This window comes from Gopherus flavomarginatus, chromosome 7, assembly GCF_025201925.1.
Source record: "Gopherus flavomarginatus isolate rGopFla2 chromosome 7, rGopFla2.mat.asm, whole genome shotgun sequence".
Classification (NCBI taxonomy): Eukaryota; Metazoa; Chordata; order Testudines; family Testudinidae; genus Gopherus; species Gopherus flavomarginatus.
In genome coordinates, this window is record NC_066623.1 from 62,156,310 (window position 1) to 62,168,918 (window position 12,609).

The window sequence follows — 12,609 nt, forward strand, 5'->3', positions numbered from 1 at the left end:
TTGGCAAAGACAAGCATGGAAAAATACACAGCTCGACCAACGTCTCCCCATATAGGCAAGGATCACATTCTGCCCTGGCTTGGCCAAATTCTACTTTGTTATGCTGGTGTAAATCCAAAGCAACTCTACTGACTTACTCCAAATGTACACAGTGTAAACAAGAGCAGAATTTGATCCATTGACTTCAGTGGGAGCAGCATGTGGTCAGCCAAGGGCAGAAATGGGTCCAGACAGAGCATTACCAGGCATTATTAAGCTGTAAAGCAGCACCAACAGGGTACACACTTGAATTCCATTTGTGACTTAGCAAATGACTTGCTTTCTGACTTTTTGCACTTTGCCATTAGTCTCTTTGAGCTTAAGTTTCTCTCATCTGTAAAACTGAGATGATGATATTTATCAGTGTTTGTAAAGCACTTTGAGAGCTATGGATGAAAAATGCCACAGATGTGCTAAGCATATTATCATCAAGGTTCCACTTCTTACCAAAGCCAAGACCCTGTCCAACGATGGAGGGAAAAGGAAGAGCCCAAAGAGTATTCTATATCGAGAGAAACAAGCAAGTGGAGAATATACTAAGATGCTTTTTAATTAACTAAAGATAATAAAATGTTGCACAGCTTTGTCCTGCTCACAGGTTTCCTTATCCTCTGATAAGGATCTCAAATTGGGGGGTGAGGGAGAATGAACCAAGCTCCAACCTCATATTAGATCTCAAAGTCAGAAGTAAAAAAATACATTGCTGATTTCATTCACTCTAGATTCTCTAGCAATTCACTATGAGCAAAATCCTGGTTCCGCTGGATTCAATGGGAGTTTGTTAGAGACTTTAATGGGACTAGGATATGGCCCAGTGTTATTAGTAACTCATTAGGCAAAAAACTGTGACTGTATCTCTGTGAATCAAAACAAAGGCCTTTCTTTAGAGAGGTAGGGCTTGATCCAAAAGGCAGTGAAGCTGACGTAAAAGTCCCATTGCTTTCAGTGGGCTTTGAATTGTGTCCTTTGTCAATTACCTGTTGTCTGAAGGCTGTCGAAATCCAGACACTCACAACAATGGAAAAATTGAAACTTGATATATTTTTTAAAATATAAAAAAGCTCTGATTTTTAAAAAACAAGCTCAGAACTGAAAAATAAATTAAAAGCAGCTATAACCTGATGTTTCAATGTTTTAGATTATTGGTGGCTAGCCATAATCCCTAGGATTTTTAGTCAAGTAGGATGGTGTGCTTTTGTGACTGTTATGTTTCTGCCATTATAAACTCCTCTCCACAAGTAAATAGTTACTGGATTCCTTGCCAAACCACATTCCGCTGTCAGGAGTCATTAAGGCAAATGGAAGAGTAAAAAAATACTACCTACTGACATTAATGGATTTGACACTGATCTAATCAACCAATTTTATCTGGCTCATCACTCCTTACCCTCCATTGTTTAACAGGCTTTCAACTGTGCAGCTCTCTGTTGTTCTAAACAATCTCTCTTAAGAAAGGACAAAGTTCTTATATACCTTTAAATGGTAGCACTTTGTGGGGAAATATCCCTCCAATTCCTGTTATGTGGGATAAAAACAACTAATGCCATTGAGACAATATGAGAAATACATACAGTACATGTAGGTATTATTATTATTAGCAATGCAGTAGCCCACAAGCCATGCTGTGCTTGGCACTGCACATAATGCTGTTGAACACATCACACCTTGACAATAAAGTATCGGGGAGGAAAGGTCACCTGGTAAAAGAGATTTGTTCCTGGACTGGTTGGCTCACTTCAGCTTTCAGACCCATTCAGCAAATCATGTAACTCATGCTTTACTTTAAGCATATGAGAAGTCCCATTGACTTTGATGGGATCAAGCCCCATGAGCATTGAGAGGGGGTGGAATTTTCCCTCTAGAGCTTCAGATAATGGTTGCTGCAAAACAATGGTCTGATCAGAGATGGCAGATGTCATCCTTATGGTGACTCTAGTGAAGTAACCAGAGTTATCAGCACAGGTGAGGAGCCTAACCCAAGCTGCTAATGTTTTCTGCACTTCCTGGAATAACAACATACAAGTTGTCCAAGGTAAGAAATGGAGACAAATAGACTGGTACAAACTGGACTGTTTAAGTAAAAGAGCCTTGCTATGGGATCTGCCAAGCTGCTGGGAAAGTCACAGGGCGGCCTGACAATGCACTGAAAAGATCTAGAAGAAAATGTTAATAATTAAAAATCACCACACTGTGTTCTGATTGGTTAATGCTATTGAGATGAGGCTGTCAAACCTTCTTGGACATTGCTTACCTGGAGGGGTCACTCTGTGGGAGAAAGAAGGATACATGGACAGGATGGAATGAGCTTTACCATCATGGCTGCCACCCTCCTCTCTGTCCCACACTGTCTCCTGGAACCCAGTGATCCATCATGACAACACTGGGCCTTCAGCATCCTGATTCCCTTGCCTCATCTGTTCTTTTCCTTCCCCAGCTTATTTTTCCTCTTGCCTCTCTCTCTCCTTTTTTCTTCACACTAAAGTGCTTGGCTCAGTCAGCCAAGAGAACTCCATCTGGTGCAACTCTGCAATGAGCCTGTGACCAGCGAGGCAGTTACACACAGGTATAAATTTGCCAGATTGGCTAACCAGACTGTGTGCTGGGCCTGTGTTTCTCCAGCAGCAAGCTTGCAATTGGAAATCAGCACCACTGGCAGAAACTGCATTACCTGACTTTGCGTTGCTTCCCTGATGTTTGTCTTGTTTTGTCTGAGGCCATGTCTATACTACCACTTACATCGGCAAAACTTATGTGGCTCAGGGATCCTAAAAACACACTCCCGAGCAACGTAAGTTTCACCAGCATAAGTGGTGGTGAGCACCGCGCTATGTCAGTGGGAGAGCTTCTCCTGCCGACATAGCTACTGCTTCTTGTTGAAGGTTGTCATAACTATAAAGGGAAGGGTAACAAACCTTCTGTATACAATTCTGTAAAATCCCTCCTGGCCAGAGGCACCAAAATCCTTTTACCTGTAAAGGGCTAAGAAGCTTAGGTAACCTGTCTGACACCTGACCCAAAGGACCAATAAGGGGACAAGATATGTTCAAATTTTGGGTGGGGAGAGGCTTTTGTTTGTGCGCTTTGTTTTGGTGTGTGTTTGCTCTTGGAACTAAGGGGGGCCAGACATCAATCCATGTTCTCCAAATCTTTCTGCACAACTCTCTCATATTTCAAACTTGTAAGTAACAGCCAGGCAAGGCATGTTAGTTCTATCTTTGTTTTCTCAACTTGTAAATGTTCCTTTGCTAGAGGGTTTACCTCTGTTTGCTGTCACTTTGAACCTAAGGCTAGAGGGGGTTCCTCTGGGCTCTTTGAATTTGATTACCCTATAAAGTTATTTCCATCCTGATTTTACAGAGATGAACTTTACCTTTTGTTTTAATAAAATTCTTCTTTTAAGAACCTGATTGATTTTTCATTGTTTTAAGATCCAAGGGTTTTGGATCTGTGTTCACCAGGACTAATTGGTGAGGGTATACTCTCAAGCCTACCCAGGAAAAGGGGTGTAAGGACTTGCGGGGGAGGAATTAGTCTCAAATCTGCCCAGGAAAGGTGGGGTTAGGGACTTGGGAAATATTTGGGGGAAGGCAGAGTTCCAAGTGGCTCTCCCCTAAGATTTGGAACACGCTTGGTGGTGGCAGCTTACTGTTAACCTAAGCTGGTCAATAAGTCCTTCATGCGGGTCCCCACATCTGTACCCTAAAGTTCAGAGTGGGGAAGGAACCTTGACAGAGGTGGTTTTATTACGTCAATGGAAGAGCTCTTGCCCGCCGGCATAGAGCGACTACACAAGCGATCTCACAGCACAGTTGCATCAGTCCAGCTGTGGCATTATAAGCTCACTAGTGTAGACATGCTCTGAAAGAAAACAGAATAGGACTCCAACAATAACAACAGCTCCAGACCATCTCAACTAACTTCTTCCCTCCTCCCCTCCAAAAGAAGTTCATACCATCTTTAATACCACCTAAAAGACTGTCAGACAGGGATTTGTCCCTTAAAAGCCCTATACAGCTGAAGGGAAGGGAAAAGGGACAAAGCCTCGCTTAATATTTTACATTTCAGATGCTTTCACTGCTTTTCCTTCTTTTGCTATACCTTTAATGAAAGGTCAAATGTTCAAACGAGCACCTTTGTGCTTTCTTCTGTGCTGCCCCACAGGCTTGGCAGGCATTTCTCCATGAAAATCGGCAAACTTATCTCATTATCCACCTGCAAATTCCTCCTCATAACCTTCCTTTGCTATGGTGCCTACAAAATGCTTGATGACGGCTAGGCTGCTGGTGTGCTGAGAGCCCTGCCTGTCATGCTGACCAATGCTGTCTCATTGTTTCCTTGCACTCCCCCATCTCCCTGTATCCATCTGTTGTCTCTTGTCCTGTACTAAGCTTATAACCTCCTGGGGGCAGGGACCGTCTTTTTGTTCTGTGCTTGTACAGTGCCTAGCACAATGGAGGTCCTAATCTGTGACTGAGGCACCTAGATGCTATGGTAATACAAATACATAATAAGTAAAATATAATACTAAATAAATAATAATAATAATTAATAATGGTTGTTACTGTGACAGATATTGCAACCGGGGAGAACATATTGTACTAAGTTTACTGCATCACTGTGGGCCAGGGATTGTACATATGACTGTGTTCTACTGACTACTCCCTAGGGGAGTGTTACCCCAGATCCTTCAGGAACTAGAGCAGTGGGGGAGTGATTAGGATGACTCAGGCTCAGTGTACACTTTTAGCATGTGTATAGGAACTTTTATGGGTTTTCATATGTTCTCTCTGTAATGCTTTTGCTGTCAGACTAATGGTGCATGCTTAGAAAGAGCTGTGTGGTTACTTGTAACTGCTGGCAATACACTGTTCAGAGCACTCAGAGAGAAAGCAATGCACAGGTGCTGCCTGTTAGGCAGACTGGCTTGCTGGGCATATCCCAGTGTAAGGCAGGGAGCTGTGCAGGTTTAAAACCCAACAGTCAGAAGGGAGTGGGACAAGGGTCCCTACCCAGTGACAGGTGGCAGCTGGCAAACTGAAGACTGACTGTGCACTCCTGGAGTTGACCACAGAGTGGGAAATACAGGCACAGTTACCCTGGAACTGTGACAGTTACAACGGGAGTTGCCAGCAATAACTTGACATAAAACCCCAGATGACACTTCACTGTTCAATGCTGTAACAGTGAACAAGGGTTTCATTAATATTTTATCCCCTGTTGGGCCCAAGGCACCCCCTTTTCAACACACTAGTAGCTAAGAAAAATACAGGCAGCTATTCAAAAACAAACCAAAAAAACCCCAACCTTTCCAAAGAGCTCCTTTAATCCAGACTCTGCCTTGCATAGTTTTGCTACTTATGATTGTCACCAATCATTAAACAAAGAGTCCTCTCTGGGGCAGCACTACTCTGCTGTTAAACGTACTGTATATTCTCCACTCAGAAGAGATTCATTATTGTCATCTTTAGTGACAGCAGTAGTAGGCTATTTCATGCTTGTATACAGCATTTCATAGAAGGCTCTCAGGGCACTTTACAAGGGCTAGTGAATGAAGTCTCCTAAGAGCCTTGTGACCTGGGTGTCACTATTGGAGATATTTGCGGAAAGGGAAACTGAACATGGAGAGTTGGTGACTTTGTGCCCTCTCCCCCCCAACAAACTCCACCTCCCATCCCTGCCAAATCATTCAGCTACTCTGGGGCAGAGCCAGGGAAAGATATCAGAAGTCCAGATGCTCACAGTTCAGCTCAAACCACTAGACAACACTCCTCCCATTTATTTCAGCATGAGGTTTCGTGAGCTACAGCTCACTTCTTCGGATGCATAGAATGGAACACATAGACAGGAGATATTTATACATACAGAGAACATGAAAAGATGGAAGTACGCACACCAACAGGAAGAGTCCAATCAACTGAGATGAGCTATCATCAGCAGGAGAAAAAAAACTTTTGAAGTGATAATTGAGATGACCCATAGAAGGTGTGAGGAGAACATAACATAGGGAAATAGACTCAATTAGTGTAATGACCCAACCATTCCCAGTCTCTGTTTAAACCTAAGTTAATTGTATCTAATTTGCATATTAATTCGAGTTCAGCAGTCTCTCTTTGGAGTCTGTTTTTGAAGTTTTTTTGTTGCAAAATTGCCACCTTCAAGTCTGTCACTGAGTGGTTAGAGAGGTTGAAGTGTTCTCCCACTGGTTTTTGAACGTTATGATTCCTGATGTCAAATGGACACAAATCTGACATCAGGAATCATAACATTCAAAAATGCTAAAGCATGCTGTTCTCCTTTCTCTAACCAGGGGACCTTCTATGCCAGATACAGCTTTCCTAGCACAGCTCTTGAACAGTAATGAAACTTGACTCCACATCGTTAAGCTGACAGTCATGCTGAGTAGGAGACTGTCCTGTCAAAAGGTAATGAACATTCCTGCTGAGTGGCTGTGAGTAGGGCCTCCCCAGTGCTAGGAGGAAAGTGAGTTTCTTCCTGGCCAAACTTTTCTTTTCCAAGAAGCCCACTGAGCCCATGAAGGGCCTCTCAGTTCCCTTCTCACAGTGTCTCCTGTTGCTGGAGGTGTATGTCTCCTCCCCACTAATCTCTCCATTCACAAAGCCTCTGAAGTGAATTGTTACATCCCCTATCTTTAGGGTCCTGAAATTCCCATGCAGCCAGGTCTTCAGGTGGTGTAATTTGGCCTAGCTCCATTGCAGTCAATGGATCAACACAAGTATACACCAGCTGAGCATCTTATCCACTATGCTTTGTTCTTTAGCTAGAGCTCACTGCACAGGGGCATTATCAGATTGTCTATGATCCTGCAACCAAGCCCTGGTCTACACTGGGGGGGAGGATCGATCTAAGATATGAAACTTCAGCTACAAGAATAGCATAGCTGAAGTCTATGTATCTTAGATCGACTTACCTCGCATCCTCACAGCATGGGGTTGATTGCCGCCGCTCCCCCGTCGACTCCGCTTCCGCCTCTCGGCGGTGGAGTTCCAGAGTCGACGGCAGAGCAATTGGGGATCCATTTATTGCATTTACGCTAGAGGCGATAAATTGATCCCCAATAGATCGATCATTAACCATCAATCTGGCGGGTAGTGAAGACCTGCCCCAGAGAGAAGAGGGAAGCAACAAGGTTCTGGGAAGCATTTCAGAGATCTCTTGTCTTTATCACATCATCTGTAGTCAAGTAGTATACGTTTCACAGCAGGAAAAAAGAGGAAGTGAAATCTTGCAGAAACCTCTGAGTTGCACATGGATTCAAAATTACATTGTAAGCTGCCCTCTGTTGCCTTGAAACTGGTTCCACTGTGAGGATCCTGGGGCTCATCCACATTACAATTTGAAATGGGTTAAGGGGGATGTGAAACACAAAAAGAACTGCGGGGCTGCCCTGTTTTACTTCATTATGAAGCAGAAAGAAGGCCTAAATAGGGCCTGTTTGAGAACTTTTCCCACAGGAGTTTTTCATTGGAAATTCAGGGTTTTGACTATCTTCAAGACCCTATGGATGACTGGAGAAGTGGCAGGCTTATGGCATGAGAGAAACTGACCAAGATGGGAAATTATTCAGATGATTTAAAATTTTTGGGAGTTGGGGATGGGGATGTGAAGGTTGGTGGTTTATGTTAACTTGAACACTTGGGAGAATAATGCTCTTCGATAAAACGTCAGGACCCTGTTCCTTCAATTGAGGGCTAGGGAAACTCCCTCGGGAGTTCTCCAGCAAAAACAAGGAGGATTGGATTTGACAGTTTGATATTTCTAAGACTAAATAATTAGAAAATATTGGATTAATCTAAAGAGAGAGCGAGCACACCTGCACAACCCTTGTTTTTTCCCCTTTCCGTGTCACCTTTAAGTATATCCAGGCTCCGACATGCTCATCTGATATGGGCACAACTACTACCATTCAGCACATCCACAGGACAGGCATTTTTCCTAGCACAACTGTGTGTCTTTTGGACTGGCCTCGCAACACACACCAGGCTTGTTTCAGGTGTACTGTGGGAAAGTCTGTGCATACTACCACATATTCGCCCAGGTGCTGATGTGTGTTTTACAGGAGCCCCTGTGCTTTGGGATGTCCTCTCATACAAAGGCCTGATAGGCTGGAGACAGGGTCGGCTCCAGCTTTTTGCCGACCCAAGTGACGAAAAAAAAAGAGAAAAACCCGATTGAGTTGCCACGGAAGTGCAGCAGAGGAGGAAGACAGGAAGTGAAGGATCCACCACCAAAGACCGAAGCAGGCCAATTGAGCTGCTGGCGAAGTGCTGCCGCCACTGACCCGGATGTGCTGCCCCAGCAACGGATGAACTGCCGCCCCTTTCTATTGGCTGCCCCAGGCACCCGCTTTCTTCGCTGGTGCCTGGAGCTGGCCCTGGCTGGAGAACTGGCTAATCCAGTTACACCGACACAGTTAGGCAGTTCCAAGTACAGTGCACAAGAACTAGGCAGACTCCAGTTCAAGCCCGGCTGGAGACTGTGTTGCAGACTCGCTTATGGCATACCCTCATGGCTAGGAACTGAGGGCCAGGCTCAGCCCTGGCACTAGCAGTTGACTTTGATGGGAATTTGCAGAACTGAATTTGATCCTGCGTGGGGACATATAAACCATGTATGGAGTCAGCCATGTTTACAACCTACATATAAACTCGGAAAGAACATTGCAGTGAAACTTGGCTGAGATTCAAGTTCCTATGAATGCTGAAATTGGGTAGACTTTGTGCAATTTGGGGTTGCAGAACAAAAAGCTCAGACAACTCTAATTATTTTCACTGATTAAATGCAGAGCCACCTGCGCTACTGGACTTCCAGTGTTCTGACACCTCAAGAGATTTAAAAACAAGTGCTTGCTCTGTTTCATTGTAGGAGCCAGGATATAGAGCTATTTGGGGATGTGGAGCAAAATCTGAAACCGAGGCCACTCACCCTTCCATAAACACTGAAGATAGATGGTAGGGTTGGTGAGTGAGCCCACCCTGCAGTGGCAGTTCTCGTCCTGTGGGGCTGGACCCAGTTCCTCACTCCTGGCACACAGGGGGTGCAGTGCTGCTCAGATTTGGCCTGGCCACCTCTTTGTCATGATGGACAGGTGGTGGGCCAAACTTGAATGATGCTGCAACCTCTTGCAAAAGGTTGCAATGCCAGTCACTCAGATTTGGCTCAGCTGTCCTTCCATCATGACAGAGGGAGGGCCGGACCAGATCTGAATGATGCTGCAACCCCGTGCACCAAGTTGCAACACCATGCAGTTTGCAGGTCCTCTGGAGTTCCTCAGGCAAACAGCACCCCCCTCCAGGCGGCCCTGTTACAGATGCACACAGGGAAAATCTGTCAGTGGGGGGAGCCTCCCATACCCACCAGCTTAGAGACAAATTAGAGAAGAGCTCTGTCAATTACATAACTCAGCACTTCTAACAGGAAAGAGAGTCAAGCAATAAGGCCATTTCGAGGATTCCTCCAAACATAATCTCAGAGGAGAGACAAGTGATGCCCAGGGAGTTAATTTTCATTTGGTGACCAGACACTTAGCAGTACAAATCCTAGTGACTTTAACTGAGATCATGCACACACAGCACTATAAATCTCCACATGACAAACATACTGATCATGCTCGGTACTTACATAGCATCATCCACCTAAGGATCTCAGTGTGCTCCCATTCTCAAAGCACTAATTAATAGTCACAACTTCCTTGCGAAATGGGTCATACTGGTATTATTAAAGGCGGGTGAATGAATGGGTTGGTCCGTTGGCATTTTTAAAAGAAGTTTGTCTTTTTTTTGGTTGTGCACAATCCCCAAGCACCTTGTGATCTCCTAGGATTTATCTGTGATTTGAAATTACTCAGGGATCATTTCAACAGATAACCCTTGCCCCATCAACCATGAATGAGCTGTTCATTGTCCGTAGTTGGTTACCTCTGATAGGACACTTAGGTCACATGGTACCATTTCTTGTAGCTGATTGGAGCTGAAATAGGAGAGGGAAGAGATTTGGTGCCTGGGAAAGAACTGGCGGTGAGGAAAGGCCAAGAAGAGGAGAAGGAGCATGAAGGGGAGAGGATAGAGCAGACAGCAGCATATGGCAGCATAGGGCAGGCTTGCACAGCTGCTGCCCATGACCATACTTGTTCTGTGGATTAAGGTCTCCAACACTGTCAATACAGCTTCATACAGGAAAGTTAAAGGGAGGGGAGATAAGGGAGAAGAGGGGAGACAGTGGTCACTAGGATAAAAGACTTCAGGCCATTCAGAAGCAGCCTTAAAGTTAGTCTCAGTCAGGCACAGCTGTGTGACAACCAAGAGTCCAGAGAGGAGACTCCCAATTTAAAAAAGGTTTCTGAGAAATACAACTGCAGAAAAACACATTGACCAAATGTTACTGAAGTCTGCTGAATTTTAGGAGTGTAAGTCAGGCTAGAATTAAACCCTCTGCCTTTAAGTATTAACCTCTGAACTGAAGGCAATCTGCACATCTCCACTGATCAGCCTTCCCTGCCTGTGAGCTCACCAACATACCTGCCTGGCGGCTTGAGAAGGCAAAGACAATGATATCGTCAAAGGTCCAGGTGTAGTCCTGTTGTGGGGGGTAAAACATCAGCTTGTCTGAGGCCTCTTTCCTCAGGTCAATGAGGAATGTGGAATGAACCATCGGGACAGCAAAACAGCCCAACCTCTTCCATTCCCTGATCAGAGCATAATCCGGTGTCTTTCTGTAATAGCCCTGAAATGCGAAGAGCCAGAACTTTATTACTGTGAGACATTTCAAATGACTAGTCTACTGACTCTTTTCAGTAGAGCTTGACCAGTGCCAAAATCCCAGGTCCTCTCATTCCCAATCTGTGGGGCTGTTTGACATCTGCACTTGGAACTGAATTTCCCAAATTGCCCCACTCTTTCTTATGGGCTGACCGGAACCCTGGATACAAGTACCCCCAAACCTTACAGCATGACCCCATCTTCCCTTTTCAGCAGCTAATGGGGACCTAAGCTGTACTACTGCAAAGCTCTTTGGCAGCAAAGCTTCAAAGTCAGACGGGCCAGGTATTACTCCCTGACTCTCTAAAACAGGGGTTGGCAACCTTTCAGAAGTGGTGTGCCAAGTCTTCATTTATTCACTCTGATTTAAGGTTTCGTGTGCCAGTAATACATTTTAACGTTTTTAGAAGGTCTCTTTCTATAAGTCCATATTATATAACTAAACTATTGTTATCTGTAAAGTAAATAAGGTTTTTAAAATGTTTAAGAAGCTTCATTTAAAATTAAATTAAAATGCAGAGCCCCTCGGACCGGTGGCCAGGACCCAGACAGTGTGAGTGCCACTGAAAATCAGCTCGCGTGCTGCCTTCGGCACACGTGCCATAGGTTACCTACCCCTGCTCTAAAACCTACATTTGCACACACATCTCCAAGACTAATCCTGCAAAGTGCTTAGCACCCTCAACTTCAATGGGAGAGGAGGGTACTGAGCAGCTCACAGTATCAGGCCCTTACATAATTACAGCAATCTCCTTAAAAATCAAATCCCCTTTCTGTTGCAGGGCTGTCAGGCAGACACAGCGCTGGTCTTGATACTGCATCCGTTGAAGTCTATGGGAATTTTCCCATTGTCTCAGTAGCAACTAGAACAGGCCCTTTGTCAACAACGGGACAGATTCCTCCCACTAGAAACTGGGTGGGTTCAATTTGTCTTCTTCCTGCATCTCTGGGCTTGGCTGTGCCAGAAGGTGGATTCACCCCAGGGCAGAACAGCTTTAACGTCCACTTGGGATTCCAGGGGGTTCCACCAAAAGAGTTTGCCTAGGACAGATGCTTGATCAGCATGTTACTTGTGTCTGCCTCCCAGGTGGACCTTCTATCAGTGTGGGCTCACAACCTGGTTGTTGTGGCTTAAATCTGGCCTTTGCCCATATAATGCTACTAACACAATCAGTGATGGAAATAACGACCTAATACTCAGGCTGAGGCAGTCCTAATACATTGATCGGATGTCTGAACAATGACAAGGACTGGTGTGGATCCATAGCAAATTCTGGTCTTCTTAAAATAAAATAATAATCATAAAATAAAACAAAAACCCTAATTCCTGAATGTTCCACAAGTATCCCAGCAAACAGACATAAATTAAGCAAACATCTTTCAGTGCCTTTTCTCTCTCTCTCTCCACATAAGTTGTGCATCATCAGGAAAGGCTCTATCTTGTCAGTTTTGCTGCCAAACCTTCCAACAGTTATTTTCCTGACAAATAGATGTTGTGCTCTACAGCTCGATGTTTGGATTGCTACTGTTGTTCTGCACTGTTACTCCTTCTGCACCCTGCTTTTCAATGCTTGTTCTAGCTGTTATTCCTGCACTAGTCCCCAGAAGAAAACAGACCAGGAGGAGTGTGAAACCATTGGGCTAGAAGTGTAAAAACTAGGAGTGGCTAGAAAAAAAAAAGTGGATGTTTTGTTTTCACTCTAACCATTATTTACCAGGAAGTCTGTAGATCATATTTTCATCCTGTTTTTCTTTTATTTACTGTCTTTTCTCAGCTAACATCAATAATGATGGA

The 12,609-nt window shown here is 44.4% G+C and overlaps 2 protein-coding genes across 7 annotated transcripts in view; one reads left to right on the top strand and one right to left on the bottom strand.

Annotated features, from left to right (window-relative positions):
- RGL1 (ral guanine nucleotide dissociation stimulator like 1) overlaps positions 1-12,609 on the top strand; it is a 410,246-nt gene that overhangs the window by 195,430 nt on the left and 202,207 nt on the right. The window lies entirely within an intron of this gene.
- COLGALT2 (collagen beta(1-O)galactosyltransferase 2) overlaps positions 1-12,609 on the bottom strand; it is a 163,519-nt gene that overhangs the window by 17,551 nt on the left and 133,359 nt on the right. For both annotated transcript variants that reach the window (XM_050961442.1, XM_050961441.1), the window contains exon 5: positions 10,575-10,779. In XM_050961442.1, the coding sequence (XP_050817399.1) occupies positions 10,575-10,779 (205 nt within the window). The remainder of the gene's footprint in view (positions 1-10,574; positions 10,780-12,609) is intronic.